Consider the following 19,339-nt stretch of genomic DNA (forward strand, 5'->3'; position numbering starts at 1 on the left):
AATACACTGATAATATAAAAATTCATTCGTTACACTATCCCTTTTCATATACATAACCAAAATCTATATTCATATAATAGTATGTCTAAGCAATTCTTTGCCATACCCTCTACAACTCTTAATACATATATCGATACAAACATGATACACATAATAATCATTTTTCTCATTTTTACACTCATTTTCAAGAATACAAGCTTTAACACAACCCTTTTCCTCTTTAATCTCAATATTCATCACTAATTCTTCATGATGTAATTCTTCATGATGATTATTTGTCAAAAAAGAAGAAGAAGAAGAATTTAAAAGAATGAAAATAAAAATGAAAAAGAATAAAGCAGTGAGATTCTGCTTTTTATTCATCATTTTTGCCAAAGTCTGACAATTATATATAAGAGAATTTGTGTTATTGATGATCATAAGTTGTATGGTTTTGATGTGTATTTATACTTGAAAAAATTGACATAGCTGGAAATTGGATCTTATAAGATAATAAATCCAATAACTAAGCAAATGATTTGTCAAATATATTTAGTGAAAGAAAAAAATAATATAATAAACCACCAAGACAGATCTCAAATCCCAAGAATAAACAATTACCCCGTCTCAATTTATATGACATTGTTTGAATTACGATAGTCTGATGAAATTTTCTTTGACTTTATTTTTTTTACATTATTAATTTTTGTGACTTATTATATTTTTTTTAATTTAGTTTTCAATTATGTAAATTTTATTTTAAAAAATATTAATAATACTATATCAGAATTTATGGTTAAAATTTAGAAGTTGTGATTCTAATTCAAATTATAACATGTAAATGTACATGTTACAGAGATTAGCGGATTGGATCATGCCTCTGATCAAAGATGTAAACATTTAATGTAGCTGACACTTTATTCAATTGCTACAGCTAAAGGTGAATTAATTTGTACCTGTAATTTGAGAAAAAATATTGAAAAAAGACCAAATATAATAATAATTAGTTCGTTAAAAAGTTAATATTCTAATTAATATTTTCTATAGATGTGTAAAAGAGAAACACAACAATAATAGTATACCTAGTGTAATTCAACGAGTGAGGTTTGAGATGGTGAGATTGTACGCAGATTTTGTTTTTACCTTTATGAGGTAAATAAATTGTTTTTGATAAACTTTTGTCGCATGTAAAAGAGAAACATGACAGATAATTTGAGACGGGAGTAGTTATATAAACACAAGTTGCCTTGATAGTCAAGTTGATCTTTGAAATGAGATAGACTGTATTAACAAGCAATGACAACTCATTAATTAATCTTCATTAAAGACTCTGTAAACTACAAATACTATATTGTTAATTTGTTATTAAGTCTTCAATTTGTTGAAAATAAACACAACTAATGAAATTTTATATATACATATGGTTGACTGCAAAATAAAACTATTTAGATGAGATTTCACATCTTTATAGATAATTATCAAACTAATTAAAACTTGATCCATCATCCACGCCGTATTAGTTGTTTATTTACTTCTTTTACCCTTATGAGTTTAAATTTTAATAATAGTAATAATTGTTGCAAGTCTGTTTTGAAACTTTTTTTTTTAAGTCGATGATCTATTAGAAACAACATTTTATTGACTAGCAATGCTTTTTTAAGGATATTACACTCAATAACTTTGAAAATGTATGGTCTTGAACTTTCGACGTAGGCAAACTTTCAAGGTCAAAACTTGTTAAACTTGAAAGTTAACTCACCAAAAAAAAAAAAGATCAAAAGTTCACGATCAACCACCTCTAGACCATTCTTTTAAATTATCCTATTCTATCTTGATATGTGAATTAGCATAAAATTGTACGTTTTTCTCTGATCTGGTCTGATCTTTAATTTTTGCCCTTTAAATGATAGAATCTTTACTTTTTGCTCTTTAACCATTGACCTTATACCTAATGATTGACTATAACTTATGATATATTATGAAATAAGAATATAAATCAACATCCCATAAAAAAAATTATTTATTACTAGTGACATGAATTTAAAAAAAAGTACAAAATTGGGGACAAAAGTGAAAATGACCCATGAGTTAGACAATATGAGAAGTATTTGTTGGCCCATATTACTCTTAAGCCCATCACACAATGTTCACACATTATTGGACTTATATGTAACATGGATCCAACACACTACCTATCCCTTAGGCTCGAAAACCCCAACAAGGTGAAAAGTCAGATAAGGAAAAATACTCTATCAAAATAATGAATGTGCTATTTCATTTTATCATACTTTTTTTTCTCCTTTTGCATGTACTATTTAATTTAATCATTTATTCTTGTTTTAAAAAAAATATAAATGAAATCGTCTTTTTCTCAGAATTACAATATCTTTCAAAGTGAAACTTCTTTGTGCGAATTCCAATTAATTGGACCTCTAATCAAATATCGAACACAAAAACAAAGAAAAAAAGACTTTTGTTAGTCTGAGTGCATCTATAACTCAAGAGAGGTGAATTGAGTCATATCATATTTTTAATTTATTTTCTTAATCTAACTTTCTTTGAAAGAATATGTTATTATAGGAGTTTTTGGTTTAGAAAATTAATAACTATAAAGTGCGGATAAAATTAAAAACACATACTATTTACGTGAAAATCCACCTAACTCAAAAGATGTAAAAATTATGATCTATCCCAACAAAATTTAACTTTAAAGTCTTCACTAAAACAACTTGATGTGAGCTCCTCGTCTTATAATTTAAACTATTATAAACTAATTACGTAGATATTAATTTACTTAATTATATCTCCTACATTATATAAATTGAATTAATGAAGTCAAAACACATTCAAGCTGATGTGTATTATATATTTATTTATCATGCAACTTGCATAATGTCAAACGAGTCATTTTTAGTTTTAGAGTAGGTAAAAATTAATGGTTAAACTAATCAATAGACAACGTTATCAATAACTTTGATATTTTTTATCCAAATCATGATGGATGGTTCTTTTTTTAATATTCCATCGTTAGAAAAGAGAGTCGTGGTCTTGAAATTCAAATTAAACGTTTCGATTTGAAAAATAATAATAAATATTACAAGCAGGGACGGAGTCACATGTAACTAAGGGGTCATCATAAAGTCATAACGTGCACGTACGTAGAAAAGCATGATATAAATTAGAAGTATTGTTATTTTTGTTAATAATTTCAAGGATATTATGGTCATTTAGCAAAAAATGTGCTTATCAACACTTTGTAACCAAACATATCAACTACTTATTATCAATTTCAATACATTCATACGTACGTACACATAACTGTTTATCTATAAAATTATTTTTAACACCTAAAAATACATACCAAAAACTAGCTAGCAAGATGACACTAATTTATGAGCTATGTTGTTCAAACTCTTCAAAAATGTTGACAGGTGTGTGTGGGATCCTCCAAAAATAGTGTATTTTTGAAGGATCGAACACGAGTGCGGTAATATTTTTGGATAGTCCGAACAACTTAGTTTATGAGTGTTTCTCTGCAAATTGATAAACCAAAGCAAGTGCATTACTAGTCACTTGTGAAGCAACAAAAACCCTAACCCTAATTGAATCCTTAATTTTTCCATCCATAGAAGGATTATTAATCATATCAAGACAAGTATTTTGATCAGTAAGTGCAGCACTAATCCAAGTTTGAACATTACTAACATGCCAAGTAAATTCATCTCTTCTTGATGCTAATTTACCACTTTGCACTAGCTCGGGGATCGATCGTTCAAGTTGATAAACACAATCATTCATGTTGAATGAACAATCTTTAGCAGCTTGTAATTCTCTTGGCTTTAAGCCCCTCATTCTTGTGAGCTTTGAAATGTATGTTGAAGCAATTTTAGCTTTCGATAAGCTCACCGTTAATGCTGCATGAGCTAGTTCTTGATCGTTTGGTTGAATGGTGTTCGCGTAGGCAGAGAGAGATTGAACACATATGGTAGGGTATAACGTTGTTTTGCATGAGGTCACGATGAACTTCGTGGTGTTTGGATCAGTTTGAGACGTGACAGACTCAGTAATGATTGCGAGAATACAATGAAAGTACAAGAAAAATAGTAAGAAGTGAAGAGTAAGGTTGGCCATATATATATATCCTATTTTGGAAATTTTGAAATGACTTTACTCAAGTGGAGTGTGTGCAAGATCCTATTCCAAGGGTAAGCTTTATATAGAGTTGAAAAGAGTTATTAGTTAGGGTTTTACCTAAAACAATTATACAAATTGACATTATATGGTAAAGAATCAATTAATACATATATTTTAATTAGTGCCTAGTGGAGAAGCCATAATTAAGCAAGAGGATTCAAAATCTCTCCATTATTGAAAAATCGTATTGTGTAATAGTCAATTGAGCAAATTCGAGATCTCTGGTTACATTTGAATTAGTTTATTGTTGGATTTATTTCTTGACGTATTGCTTTCAACAGATTTTTTTTGTTATTATCATGAACTCAAACTCAAAATCTTTGATTAAAGATTGAAAGGATCCTGGACCGACCTATTACAATTTATATTGATCATGACCATTTAGGTTTGACATTTTAATTATTATTTCTTTTTGATTTTCGAGTTTTTATAATTTAATCCAGCTAGAATAAGACATTTTTCTATTCAATATTTAGATGTGAAGGAAGCTTCACAATTTTAATTTTTTTTGGCTCAAACTTATCAACAACTAAAATTTAGATGGACATGTAACAAAGTTTAATGTAACGTAATAAATATCTATCTATAAACTAACCTAGTGGCACAACTCTTGTCCAATTGGCATTTATCGATATTTCATTACTGAAAAATTACACCATATAAATTTGATAATTCATGTTTTTTCTTATTTTTATACTATATATTAAATTTTCTTATGTGTTTTCGATTTTTTTTTTCTCTTTTACTTTTCTTGAAAAAAGACGTCATTTTTCTATTCACTAATGCCACTCACAATAGTAAGAGTTGTTACTGTACGAATTTATATTAGTCAGGCAAATCACGAATATCGAATGATTAAACAAAAAATAAAGCAACAAGTGTTACTAGCTAGTAGTCAACTCTGAAGTAGGCAAATTAATTAAATAATTAAACTAATCTCATAAAATATTAAGTACCTGCAAAAAATTTAAACACAAGATTGACAAAATCTTGAAGGGAAGCTTCGACCAATCTCATAAATCAAAATTAGTGTGAAATTTAAATAAGATATATTTTTCTTTTTCCAAATTTAAAATATTCATAATTAAGGTTCTAGTCCCTCAAATATCGATAAATTCCATATGCAATGTGCACTTTTGCTTCCTCCGTTTGTAAATCTTTTGAAATTAATGAATTATATATTAACCATTAAAATGTTTAATTAAACATGTATTAAGTTGATTTTATACTATATTTAAAGATAATACAATTCTCAAACAATCTAAATCTAACATATTTTTCTATGTAAAAGGAACAAAAACAATGCTAATTTTAATAAAATAAAAAATTAAGTATTTTTAGTTATATATCAGAAGAATCGAATTCCAAATCTACAAATAAATAAAGGACAAGAAATGTCAAGTGTCCCTATATTTAATTAAGGTCTGTGCCTCGTTTTTTGAAATACAACTGTAACACTAATCTTAAGAAGCAACTAATTATTAATTAATTTCAAGTATTATAAACTTTATTTTCATGAATAAACGGTGTATAGAATTGTCTTTGTTAGAATATATTTTATTTCTAAATATATTTTTTCTTAATATAAATTTAAATTTAATTGAATCCCCATATATATATCATTCAGTTTTTTGTTTATTGCAGTAAAATAATTTAAATATGCTTATATATTACAAAAAATAAAAATGCTTCCCAATTAAAGCTATATAGCAACGTACGTGGACATAGAAGAACTGCATAATATCGAAAAATATTACTCGTTTGGATATAGAACTTTTAAGTTTCAAAAATTACGTAAAATATACTTTCCATAACTGATAATTTAACATATTTAAAAGATACATGAAATAATTATGATAAAAAAGAATCATTAAAAAGTGTTCACACTATGATCACATTTAAAAAGGATTGGGAAGAGAGTGAATATTTAAAAAGTGTTCACTCTATGATCACATTAATAATAATGAGATTTATGTAAGTTATATTTTTTTTGGAAAAGGGTCAAAATTGCCCCCGAACTATATGAAATAGACCATTTATATCCTTCATTACATTTTGGGATAAAAAATGCCTCTACTGTTATCCTAAGAGACCACAAATACCCTCAAGAGTTAACACCCCAAATTTTTGTTGACGTGACAAGCCACGTGAGACTAATCCTTCCACCTAAGCGTTGCCAACTAGGATTCACTACAAAAGAACTAGACCTTTAGTGGCAACAACAGTCGCCACAAAAGCCCAGAAAATCGTCACTAAAAGTTTTTAACATTAAATTCTAATTTTGTGTTTTTTTCTTCATTGTTTTTAAAAAACCAAATATGATATCGATTAAGTAGGAGTTTGAAGACACTATATGTTTTATTTTTATGTCATATGTAAATGTATAAAATGTACAATGATGCAATATATATATATAGTAGGAGATTTGAATCGAGAAATAATTTTGCTTATTTTTCGTAATAATATTGGATGTTTTTAATATGGATATTGCAAGTTATTTATTTTAGAAAATTAGGTCGCAATCGAAAATTAATTATCATATTTTTTTGTTGAAAATAAGGTTATAAATGGTTGTTGGAGCCTTAGTCGCCACTAAAAATCACTCATAACCTTTAGTGGCAATATTTTGGGATTTTGTGGCGACTTTATCGCCACTAAAAGTCAAGTTCTTTTGTAGTGAATCTTAGTTGGCAATGCTTAGGTGGAGGGATTAGTCCCATGTGGCTTGCCACGTCACTAAAAAATTGGGTGTTAACTCTTGAGGGTATTTGTGGTCTCCTGGGATAACTGTGGGGGTATTTTTGATCCCAAAATGTAATGGAGGGTATAAGTGGTCTATTTCACATAGTTCATGGGTAATTTTGACCCTTTTCCGTATTTTTTTTAATCAATAATACTAAAATAGTATGTTACGAATCTAGCCACGAGGCAGGACCCAATTGATATACTGTCAAATTACATTTGGGATCCGAGTTAAAGGAATGAGCATGTGCACTAAAGATGCCTATATAGATGATGAACTATCTCATTAGAATTATGCTATGGATTATGTTATTTTCTTTTAATTAATTATTTTCATAATAACAGTCTAGAATCTCTCTTTTCTATTTTCCTTTTATTCTTGGATCAGCTTCTAAGTTCTTTTACAATCAATACAAACATTAGTTTGTTACATAGTGCCATGGTCTAATTAATTCATGTTTCTTGGCTGGCCTAACAAGTCAATTATGAGAAGCTTCGAAAGTTTAGGTATCAATAGCTTGGTCAAACAAATGAAAATCAATTCAAGTGTCATTAATTAACTTTATTCAGCATTTAAATATATATATAGTTATAGATGTTTTGTGATCTGATTACATATGAAAGTACGCGTAAACTACTCAGAATATTGTTGACTATATATTAAAAAGAAAAGTTACATAACTGATTATTCGACTAAACATATTAACAACTCCTAATAGGTGTATATGAGTTATTACATTAACTATACATGACCATGACTATACTTATATATACATAGGCTATATTTTTAATGAAAGGGTAATTAAATTAATTTCTCCTTTATTATTGTATGTAATTTGCAAAGATTTTTGGTTTTTAATTAATTATTAGTAAAATAAAAGTAAAAGCAAGAAGTTGAGGGTGTGAAGGCTAGAAATAATTGCAAGTCTCCAAGGAAAACAAGACACTAAAGCAACAATAATTTCCTTTCACTTTCTTAGATAGTATTATCTTATTATAGTGAGTATACTACTTTTCAAGTCAACATATCATACCATTCACACCATCAAAAATCATGTTGCGGAATAATAAATACTTTTTTTATTATTAATTAAAAATTTAAAATTTAACTTTTGAGTATGAAATCGTTTTTGATAAAGAATAATTAATTATGTTATCCACCAATCTAAATAATTTTAATACAAATTTGAATTAGTCAAACTCCATAATAAATATCGAACAAACATCAGAAAGAATATCATACCATGTAGTTGACCAAGTCAAGTACCTAACCGAGTCCTTCTTTAAGTACTCTTCACACCTACATTTCAAACTATCATTGCATAATTTTGTATGAAAATTATACAATAGTTACAAGTCTTTTTCTTGTAATGGACCCTAAGAAATATAAATTAAAATTAATGAAATTAGTAAATATTGAATATCAAATAGTTATACTAAAAATAATATACGAAAATTCTCTTATTCCAGGTTATCCTTCTAGAAAAACACAAATAGAAAAGAAAATAGAACAAGAAATATTCTAGAAAATACGTGTCCATATCGAAACCATTTTTTTTTTTTGTTTTGCTTTTTATATTTTAAAGTTTTGTTTAATCAATAAATAAAATAATTTTCTTTTTTCTTCTATAGTAAAAGTACGCAGAAGTATGGTGATAAAAACATATATTAACAAACCAACAAAAATGATTGTTTTATCTTTTTCTTATGAAAAGTCTATTTGAGTTTCATAAATAAATTAACTTGACGTGCTATATATGATATAGCGACCAAATGCATGTAGAAAACCGAAGACTTTGCACTAAAGTTGAATTCGATAAATACCTCATATAGTATTGCTTTAAAACTCGATTAATTTTATTTGTATGGCACAAATTACCATTAAGCGGATTTATGTAAATATAACACTTCGGAAATTAGCCTTCGGATAATGTTAAATTCTGAAAATTATTATATCTCAAAATACTTGTTATTTAGAAGTTAAAAGACAAAGATAATTGTTATTTTTCCATTTTATTCCTCAATCATAATTGTTTTTTGAAAAGATCTTATATTATATATTAAGATATAAATAAGGACAAAATAGTCAAATACCCCTCCTAACTATTACTCTCTCTATCCTAAAATAAGTGTTATCTTAACAAAAATCACGTTCATTAAGAAATCTATGTAGTTTACTAAATTATCCTTATTTAATAAATGTTTCTTAAAAACTAAACACTATTAGAAAAATGAAATATGATATCCTAAAATGATACTTATTGATTTGAGACTTGTTTTTTTTTTCCACTTACTTTAAAACGGAGGAAATATTTTGCTTAAAGAATATACATATGAAAACTTAGACAAATATTTTGACTAGTAAAAGAAACCCAAACCAACCACTCCTATATAAGTATACCAATAAACATTTCCAACACAACAACAATAAGAAAACAACCAAATTAAATTACTAGTGAAAAAGAAAAAAAAGCAAGGATGTTTTCTTCAAAAATGTTTGTTTTAATTTCGATTGCGTTGACGGCGGCGATAATTGCGTCAGAGGCGCAAACAACGCCGCCGTCGTGTGCCTCGAAATTAGTGCCATGTGCGCCTTACCTTAACGCATCGAGTCCCCCTGCGGAGTGTTGTGATCCATTGAGAGACGCAATAACAAATGATTTAGATTGTTTGTGTAAATTGTATGAAAATCCAACTTTGCTGCCTTCACTTGGTATTAATATTACTCAAGCACTTGCACTTCCTAAGGCTTGTAATATTTCTGGTGATCTTAGTGCTTGTACTACAGGTATTTCATCATCTTCTTTTTTCACTTTAATTAACTAAATTTATCTTATTTTTTTGGCTCTGAATGTGATGAGATTTCGTTATCCTGTACAAGTTTTGAGTTTGAGTTTGAGTTCGAGTTCTATATATAGGAACATAAAAGGTTTTTGATGGGAAAGCACTTTACTTTTAGTTGAGTCTTACCTGACATAAATTTTGATTTACTTGCGTTACTAGATTTTTCAATTTCAAAGTTCTTTTATTTTGTGTGAATATAATAAAATTTTCATCTTGAATTAAGTATTTTTACTTACTTCATGCATAGAATTGTAACTCAATTTTTTGGTAAACATGATAAAGATCTAATTCTTTCGTAGTTATTATTTGTCAAACATAAAGACTATTAGTTTTTTATTTAATACTTGTTAAGAATATTATTATTTTTATATAATATATGTCATATTTGTTCGTCATCAAAATTTTAAATTCAACGTAATTTAGTCATTTCACATAGCTCAACAAGACTTGATGAGTTCGAATAGAATACACCATATTTGGCAAAATTAGTCGGGTTTATTATTCATATGAAAGTCTAACTAATCTGAAATTTATTATTGATATGGAAGTTTGACTAATTTGAATTCGTATCGTATAAGACAAGTAAAAGAAAAAAATATTTCTTATTAGAAATTTTTCTATTTAAACTTGAATTTTTTTATTAAAAAAAATAAGGAAACATATTCATCTCATCGCATATATTAAGACATACTGCTTTATTAGTGTTTTGATTAGTTGTTTTTGTTTATATATAGGTGGTGCTCCAGGTCCAAGTTCTGAAGGCTTGCCACCCCCAGGTAACTAAAAATAATTTTTTATTTTCTATTTCTTACCAATAATAAATATTCATTAATTAATTATCCCAAACAAGGCCTATATATATATATATCAAAATTATCTTATTTATTACTTGATGATGGAACATTGTCCCTTTTTATAGTCAATGAGATATTTAGTACTTATGGTTAATTAAATTGCTTCAAAATTAGACTATTGATTTGGTCTTTGTTTCAATTAATATAATTTTGGGACACCAATATTGAAAATGACATAATAGCTGTATTCAATTACTTGTTCCACTTTTCAATAATGTTCTACTAATGATTAATAATAGTCAATAGTCATATCAAATGTTGGACAAGAAAATAAGAAAAAAAGTTTTTTCTTTTGGTTCACGAAAGAAATATATTATATGCAATTGAATATTCTTTTCTCATTTCAGTTTATATGATATAAATTTATCAGATATGTATAATTTTAAAATAAAACTTTTGAAAATGTGTATTAATATAGTGTCATAATATGTTTAAGACCATAAATTCTTATAGTATTTTTAAGTAATCACTTATCCGTACTCAATATTTACACTAAACCAAATAATTTAACAGATAAATGTATGTGTAAAAGATACACATCTTGCCTTCTTTAGTTTGGTATTACCACTGTATAACGATAGAATTTTACTATATGAATATATATTTTTACTTTGTTTTTAGTATACAATAGTAAAATTAAATCTTTCTCGTTTAAATTTTGCTCTAATCAAGTATGTCATATAAACTTTCTACTTATATATCTAGACTAGAAGAGCTTTCATAATTCACATATTTTTCTAATATTTTTTTTTGATGAAATAATTTATAGTCACGCCAGGTGGAAACAATGGCAGCAATGGAGTAAACAAATTTACATGGAGTGGAATGTCATTTTTTCTTGTAATTTGTGCTTCTTTGATGCTGGCTTAAAAGCACTAATTTGTGTTCATATGTTGGAGTTTACATGTATTGTTGTTTGTTTCACTTTATTTTATAATTTTGGTCTAGTGTTACATTCTTGGTGTATGGATTTTTGTTTAGACCATTTAATATACGTAATTATTATTTATGTTCTAAATATTCCTACTAGTCTTTTTGACAAATTAAACTTATTTCAAAATGTTTGACATTTTTAAAAATAAGAAGCAATTTACTATTTATTACCGCTTCAATAAATGATTGTGTTAATTAAGTGAGATGCTTAATTAAGAGAGATATTTTTCGAAAAAAAATCTAATAACCGAAAGGTTATGTTTGAACGACTTTGTTGAGGTTTCAAATTCAATCAAATCATGTCCAAATGCCTTTAGGTTCGGCCAAACGATGTTATAGAATCTCATAGAAGATCAAATTCGTTTGTGAATTCCCTTTTACACTACTATTAAATTTGAAAAAGACAAATCAATCCAAATGAATTTCAATTAAATTATGACTATATAAGATATGTTGATATTAAAATATTTAATATAATTTTTTTTTGTGGAAGCGGATTTTAAGGATCCATCTCAACTCCAAAATACAAGTTGAATAGAAACAATTAAAAGGAAAGAGATACAAAATATGTTGCATAGGCAGATGCCACATATCATCAACAAATTTATTTGGATCCATTATTTTCAACTAGAAACAAAATTTATTTGTGAAAAATCTATTAAAAACTCAACATATAATGAACATGAATCCAAATTCATACAAGTGGAATGAATTCAGTATTTAGAATCTTACAAGTCTCAAATTTTTGAATTCGTATTTGCCTCAAAAATTTTTTCTTCGTATTTGTCTTTCATAGCTATACTTAATACTTATCTTTTCAAATCTATTCTAATTCTCAAAATATGCTTTTTTTGAAATAAAAATTATCAACTCTTTCTCTGTTCATTTTCATCTCTTGCTCATTATTCTCCTTGAAACCTCAACTATTTTTTAAATAGCCAGTTCTACAAATGATTATTTAGATACTTTTTCTAAGAATTAATCTAAATAGTTGCTCATTTAGTTGAATAAATTTAAATAATTGGAATATATATATATATATATATATATATATATATATAATGAACGTATAATTTATATATATTGATTAGAAAGATTAAACAATAAATTTGATAGACTATTCGTGTAAAGATCACTATAAATAAGGTAAAAAAAAGGAAAAACTACATAATTAGACATACGTCACTACCATATATTATATTATTACATATACTTTTAAAATATTACGTATCTTACCACTAATTAAGAGTTTCATATGTATATTACACTTAGATACGTGTATTTTTCTATTAGATACACAAAAATATGGAGAAAGGCGAACGAGATTGGGGAGGGAGGCAAAGAAGATTCGTATGTATTCCATATACATGCGAATCACACTAGATACACATTAGATACATGTAATTGTATGTATCTAGAGTGATTCTCAGGGATTTGGGATAACATGTTCATGAAAGAGTAGCTAGCAAGATGTGAGAGAGGCGAGGGAGACGAGTGGGATTTTCTATGTATATCATATACATGCGAATCCACTTGGATGCAATGTATCTCGAACAAATTGCACCTAAATCTGACCCCATGTATTCGAGATACATGTATCTGGAGGCACCAAAATTTGATAAGATACGTTATATTACAAACTAAAGTTTATTAAAGTAATTAATTAACTCTTAAACTAGTGAGATTTATGTAAGTTTCCCAACAAAATATGGGCCGGAGCACCGACCCGAATAGTAAAGAAGTAGAAGAGCCCAAATAGCTGAAGCACGTGAGCTCACGTGAGAAGGCAAAGAAGCGATCTTCTCGCTAACTCGCCCTAAAAATCGGCCGGGCGAGTAACAGCAAATTCATCGCCGTATTCTTTCATTTCCTCGGATTGCCATCGCCGATTTTTCTCCGACCACCGTCAACAACCACAATAACCACCAGGTAAAGTTCTACTCCGGTAAATATTTTATATCCTTCTATAACTAGAAGCTATAATATTTAAAAAAGTAGTTCATCTTTTCCCTTTGTGTATAAGGTTGTGAATTTTTTTGTTAAAGCATTAATTAATTCAAAAAACTTTGTTAAACTGATAATTTATGAGCTAAATTAAAAAAAATTGATCTACTACCTTGAATTTTGTAGTTGTTATTGTTCTTTTTCTTTTGGGTTGCATTGTATGTAGAAGTTGAAGAAAAGTAGGTAGTAGTTGAGAAGTTAGTTAAATTTGAGTACTCAAATGAATTTGAAGTCATGAAAGCTATTTAAAAGCAAGAGAAGTCATACCTGCTTCTTATCGAGGACATAACTCTAGATAGCAGGATATGGAGATTGAGTATTTAGGGTAGTAGGTAGTTGTGTGTTGTCTAGTTTCACTTGTTAGTATTATTATTATTATTATTATTACTCTCCTATCTTTTTCTTGGATTTTGTTATAACTTGATGTTTCGTTTGGTTTGATTATCATTATTATTTGTTGTTGCTGCGGATCTTTTCTTTACTATTTTTTACATGACTTTTTCACTATTGTATTTCCTTTACGTAAAGTTTCTGTTATTGTTTACTTGAGTCGGAGGTCTATCGAAAACAACATTTTTATCTCTACAAGGCAGGGGTAAGGTCTGGATACGTACTATCCTCTCCAAACTCGACTAATGGGATTTCAATGGACTTGTTATTGTTGTTGTTGAAAGCTATACAAAACAACATTAATATTGGAATGGTGTCAAATATTTTTGAACGTTCCATAATAGAAAGGGAAAACATGAGGTCTTTGGTTCAAATCTCAGTGTAGGCAAAAACATTAGGACATCTATACAGACCTTATTGGACAGAGTTATCAGTACGTGTGTTAGCAGAGGCAAAAACACTAGGAGATTTTTCTCATCTATCCAAGATTTGGTGGACAGAGTTACCGGTACGTGTGTTGTTGGAGAGTAGTAGGTATCCCGCGCGCAAGCTAATACAAACATCATGGTCTTCAAAAAACAAAAAAAACAAAAAAGGAAAAAAGTTGTATTTTTTGCTTGGTAATTGTAATGTCATACATTCTTGTCAATCCCTTGCTTCAAGCATTTATCTTAATGATGTGGAATTATTCTTTCATACCTGATTACACATTTTATGTCCAGGGATAATATTTTCTTCTTGTACTAGTTTGATATGAAGTAGAGAGCTTTAGTTCATAAGTCATTTATAATATTATTGCTGGTACAGGGGAAACAAATCTTTTTTGCATAGTCTATAGCTATGGTTAGAGGAAGAGATGCCTGTTGGGAACATTGTGTCCTTGTTGATGCTACTAGACAGAAGGTAAGATGTAACTACTGTCGGCGGGAGTTCAGCGGAGGGGTTTACCGAATGAAGTTCCATTTGGCTCAAATAAAAAACAAAGACATAGTACCATGTGGTCAAGTCCCGAATGAGGTAAGGGACCACATTAAAAGTATTTTGAACAATCCAAAAAAACAGAAAAATCCTAAGAAAGCAAAATTGGATCAAGCTGCCAATGGTCAGGAAAGTAGTAGCTCTTCAGCTAGCGGTGGAATCCGTCCTCCTCATGATGGATTTAGTGGACAGAATGGTAGTCCATGTCCTCCGTCCATTATGTTAGCACACCGTTCTTCTAGTTCACAGCCAGCAGTTGACGATGTTCAAAAGCAGAAACAGGACAATGCTGATAAGAAGATTGCTGAGTTTTTCTACCACAATGCAATTCCTTTTTCAGTCGCAAAGTCCTTTTACTATCAGGAAATGGTAGATGCTATTCTTGAGTGTGAAGCGGGGTATAAAGCTCCATGTACTGAAGAATTGGGCACTGAACTTTTGGAGAAAGTCAAAGTCGATGTCGACGACGGTTACAAGAGATTAAGGGATGAATGGAAGGAAACAGGCTGCACAATCTTATGTGATTGCTGGTCTGACGGAAAGGCCAAATGCCTTGTAGTATTTTCTGTGACATGTTCTAAAGGGACAATGTTCCTTAGGTCCGTAGACGTATCTGATCATGCAGATGATCCTCATTATCTATTCGGGTTGCTTGAATCAGTTGTTCTGGAAATTGGTGTTAAAAATGTCGTCCAAGTAATGACAGATAGTTCTGCTAGTTACATATATGCTGGAAGGCTTGTCATGAAGAAGTACCCTTCGGTGTTCTGGTCTCCGTGTGCTTCACACTGTATCAATAAAATGTTAGAGGATTTCAGCGAGCATGACTGGGTGAATGTTGTCCTTAAAGAGGCAAATATGATCACAAAATACATATACAGTAATGACTGGATTCTAGATATGATGAGAAAATTTTCAGGTGGAAGGGAGTTTGTCCTCGTTCGACCAAGAATTACAAACTTCGTAGCAATTTTTCTCTCTTTACGGGCCCTTGTAGTTCAAGAGGATAATTTGAAACACATGTTCTCTCATGCAGAGTGGTTGTCATCCATATATAGTAGGCACCCCGAAGTCCAAGCCATAAAGTCATTGTTGTGCCTTGAAAGATTCTGGAGATCTGCACGTGAAGCTGTTACGGTTTCTGAACCCCTACTTAAACTGTTGAGAATTGTCGACGGAGACATGCCTGCTATGGCCTATATGTACGAGGGAGTCGAAAGAGCAAAGCTCTCCATTAAAGCATTTTATAAGGACGTTGATGAAAAATTTGTGCCGATTTGGGATATAATTGACAGTAGATGGAGCATGCTTCTTCAATCCCCATTACATGCAGCAGCAGCATTCCTTAATCCCTCCATTTTCTACAACTTGAGCTTTAAGATTGATGCAAGGATCAGGAATGGCTTTCAAGAAGCCATGACGAAAATGGCTTCTGAGGATAAAGATAAAGTAGAAATTACTAAAGAGCATCCGATGTACATAAATGCGCAAGGTGCTTTAGGGACTGAATTTGCAATAAAGGGAAGGACACTGAATGCCCCAGGTACGATTAATTCTTCAACGCCAGAAGTGCACTTGCATATTGTTAGCATGTTAGAAGGTAGTTCTCATGTTTAATTCATAGCTACATCATTCTATAAACTCTGGCATAGTGCGTAGGGAGAAGTCGATAGGTTGATTGTACCATCAACTTATAGGAAACAAGATTTCTAGTTGATTCCATATTTTCTCCTTTGAATCGTATCATTTTGTTGTAGTTTCCGTTCTGTTACTATCTGTTATGTTTGTTATTATCTGTTTTTTCTTGTACTTCTGTTACTTCTTTTCGGGACTACATTGGACTTTTTTTACATGAGCCGAGGGTCTATTGGAAATGGCCTCTCTACCTCAGAGATAAGGGTAAGGTCTAAGTATACTCTACCCTCCCCAAACCCTACTTTGTAGTACTACAAGGCTAGCAAGTAGCGAACCTCAGACTAAAGGTAGGCTACTATGCAAGAAAGCCTAGTTTAAGGTTGGGTATGTTGTTGTTGTAATTGTCTTAGCATTTAAAAGTCTGCCCTATGTGTCCTCAGCTGATTGGTGGACGGGTTATGGCTACGAAATTCCAACTTTACAGAGAGCTGCTATACGGATTTTGAGTCAACCTTGTAGTCTTCACTGGTGTAGATGGAACTGGAGCACTTTTGATGGTGTTCATGAAAAAAGACGGGAAAGGTTGGAGCTTGATAGATTCAATGATCTTGTTTACGTGCACTGCAATCTCTGGTTACGGGCACTTATAAGAAGTAAAGATGGCAAATGGAAGCCAATCAATTTCGACGAAATAGATGTTGGTGCTGAATGGCCTACTGAAGCTGAAGTTGCGCCATGCACTTACTTGGATGATTCATGGTTGCAACTTGCACACTTCACCCCTTGAAGGCAGAGGTATTCCTTCATTTAGTGAATTTATCTATAAATGGAAATACTAAGCTCCATTTTGTCAATACAAAATTTTCACTTCAAAATAGCGTTTAGTTATATATTGGAATTGTTAATTGGAAAATATTTGAAGATGAACTTTTTCAAGTGAATTTTTCTTTACCACTCACAAATATTCAATATTTTTTCAAGTTAAATGCATGTCAAAACACTAGTCCATGTCTAAATACCCTTTTTACAAATGCATGTCAAAACACTAGTCCATATCAAATCATATATGCTCATCTATAATGTGAAATACTTGTGGATTATGAATTGCAATGACTTGAGTGTAGACAATCTTATTTCAGATGGATAGTTGTATTGCATATGTCATGATCTTAATTGTTGGTAGGAATGACAAACGGGCAGGTAGGATCGGATATGGGCAGGTTAAAATGGATACAATATACGACCCGCCCATATTTAATACGGACTAAGAACACAAGCTTAAAGCCAACATAAGCTTAGACTCCCAAAAACAAGAACTCATGAAAAGTCATATTTGATATAGTGGATAATATTGATAACATCCATATTTGATTAATTTTTAAAAAGTCAGTTATCCAACCCATGTCCAAAGGGCCGAGATCAGATGTTTATGTTTACTTTTTTTGTTTTAACCATTTTGCGACCCCTAGTTATTGTTATGCTGCCATTGTGGTTAAAGAGTATTCACTATTCATAAATGGGAAATATGTAGTTTGTGTGGTAAAATTTAAATAGAGAGATTCTACATTGATCCTAGAATAATGAGTAGCATTAGTTATATAATATTTTGTTGGATTTATTTTAAATGTAGAATGGTTTTGCTTCTTTTGATCTCTTATTATTCCTCTCGTGTATAAATACTGATGTTTTCTTATGTATTTTGATTAATGACTTAAGACGCTCATTCTTCCGTCTCTTTCGTGTTTTCTCTGTTCTTGGCAGTTTTTGACCAATTGAATATGATTTTCAGTCCCTAATTTCGATGAAAAAACAAAGAAAATGATTTTCAGTTGAATTCTCATTCATAGCAACCAATTATGTTGCTCGGACTCTCAAAATATTGCCGTACTTGTGTTGAATTTTTCAAATTATGCGACACACACCTATCAATATTTTTGAAAAGTCTGAGCAACATAGGCGACCAGTATGTGTGTCTTCTTGATAATTTCAACCTTTTATTTTGAAGGTTAGTTAGACACTTTCTGAGGAATTAGAACCCATTGAGGGGAGGTCGGCTCAGGAAGGGGAAAGTGGTGAGTGATCAAAAGTGGAAGACTGTAATCTGTTGAAGTTTTTCTACTAATCCTGTCAGTGCATCAGGAAGGCTAATCGAGCGAAACTCTTTCTTTTTTTTGGCACGTAGGGGATTGAGATCCACTGTATGTACGTTGCTCAACTTGTTGGGATTCAATATAGATGGAAAATCTATATCACCGACCTCTTTATTGTTCCTTCCTCTTTGGGTGACGTTAGCATACAAGCTATCGCAATCCCTTACCTGCTGAATGAACAAAGACAAATATGAGTGTTGTACAATACCTCAACCACTCGAATCGCCATCATCAAGTGTAAGATTCTTGTCATTGCTTCTCTTATTATTTCTAACTATGTTTTGATTTGGAGTTCTTTAAAGGGTGCAAAATGGTTACAGCTTCAACGTGCCAAAGTGGAGACGAGAAGAATCTATTGAGCCATCCGAGAAAAGTATAAAACGGATACAAAAGTCGGATCCAAAGGTATGGCCTAACGGTAATGAAGTGGGTGAAAAGTACACGATTTCTTCTCATCTGTTTAAGTCTTGGTGGTTAGAATTATCTGCTTCCCCTCTGGGTCTGTATAGCTTTTTAAACTTCTTTATATCAGTTTTTCCTATTAAAAGAAAATATTGCACCAAAGTAGACATTTATCTGGAGTTATTATTATTATATACAATATAATGTAATATTGAATTATCAATTATTTTTTTT

The 19,339-nt window shown here is 30.2% G+C and overlaps 3 protein-coding genes across 3 annotated transcripts; 2 read left to right on the plus strand and 1 right to left on the minus strand.

The window, feature by feature from the left end:
- Positions 1 to 3,498: 3,498 nt before the first annotated feature.
- LOC125834727 (21 kDa protein-like) lies at positions 3,499 to 4,110 on the minus strand. The gene has a single exon (XM_049513873.1). The coding sequence runs from the start codon at positions 4,108 to 4,110 to the stop codon at positions 3,499 to 3,501; it is 612 nt and encodes a 203-aa protein (XP_049369830.1).
- A 5,228-nt stretch (positions 4,111 to 9,338) lies between these two features.
- On the plus strand, positions 9,339 to 11,631 carry LOC125834730 (non-specific lipid transfer protein GPI-anchored 7-like). Its single transcript, XM_049513877.1, has 3 exons — positions 9,339 to 9,703; positions 10,494 to 10,535; positions 11,383 to 11,631. Exons 1-3 carry the CDS (start codon positions 9,394 to 9,396, stop codon positions 11,481 to 11,483), a joined length of 453 nt encoding a protein of 150 aa, XP_049369834.1. The 5' UTR covers positions 9,339 to 9,393; the 3' UTR covers positions 11,484 to 11,631.
- A 1,727-nt stretch (positions 11,632 to 13,358) lies between these two features.
- LOC125834714 (uncharacterized) lies at positions 13,359 to 18,653 on the plus strand. The gene is made up of 4 exons (XM_049513853.1): positions 13,359 to 13,475; positions 14,748 to 16,461; positions 16,994 to 17,348; positions 18,559 to 18,653. The coding sequence occupies exons 2-3, from the start codon at positions 14,781 to 14,783 to the stop codon at positions 17,338 to 17,340; spliced, it is 2,028 nt and encodes a 675-aa protein (XP_049369810.1). The 5' UTR covers positions 13,359 to 13,475; positions 14,748 to 14,780; the 3' UTR covers positions 17,341 to 17,348; positions 18,559 to 18,653.
- Positions 18,654 to 19,339: the final 686 nt, after the last annotated feature.

The sequence above is a fragment of the Solanum verrucosum genome, unplaced genomic scaffold (assembly GCF_900185275.1).
Source record: "Solanum verrucosum unplaced genomic scaffold, falcon-dt-bn FXZP01000149.1, whole genome shotgun sequence".
Lineage (NCBI taxonomy): Eukaryota > Viridiplantae > Streptophyta > Magnoliopsida > Solanales > Solanaceae > Solanum > Solanum verrucosum.

Excerpts from the sequence above, each read along its gene's own strand:
- LOC125834727 (XM_049513873.1), bottom strand. The coding sequence starts at position 4,110 with ATGGCCAACCTTACTCTTCACTTCTTACTATTTTTCTTGTACTTTCAT.
- LOC125834730 (XM_049513877.1), top strand. The coding sequence starts at position 9,394 with ATGTTTTCTTCAAAAATGTTTGTTTTAATTTCGATTGCGTTGACGGCG. Across the intron at positions 9,704-10,493 it reads TCTTAGTGCTTGTACTACAG|GTGGTGCTCCAGGTCCAAGT; the intron begins GTATTTCATCAT and ends GTTTATATATAG. Across the intron at positions 10,536-11,382 it reads TGAAGGCTTGCCACCCCCAG|TCACGCCAGGTGGAAACAAT; the intron begins GTAACTAAAAAT and ends AATAATTTATAG.
- LOC125834714 (XM_049513853.1), top strand. The coding sequence starts at position 14,781 with ATGGTTAGAGGAAGAGATGCCTGTTGGGAACATTGTGTCCTTGTTGAT. Across the intron at positions 16,462-16,993 it reads AAGGACACTGAATGCCCCAG|CTGATTGGTGGACGGGTTAT; the intron begins GTACGATTAATT and ends ATGTGTCCTCAG.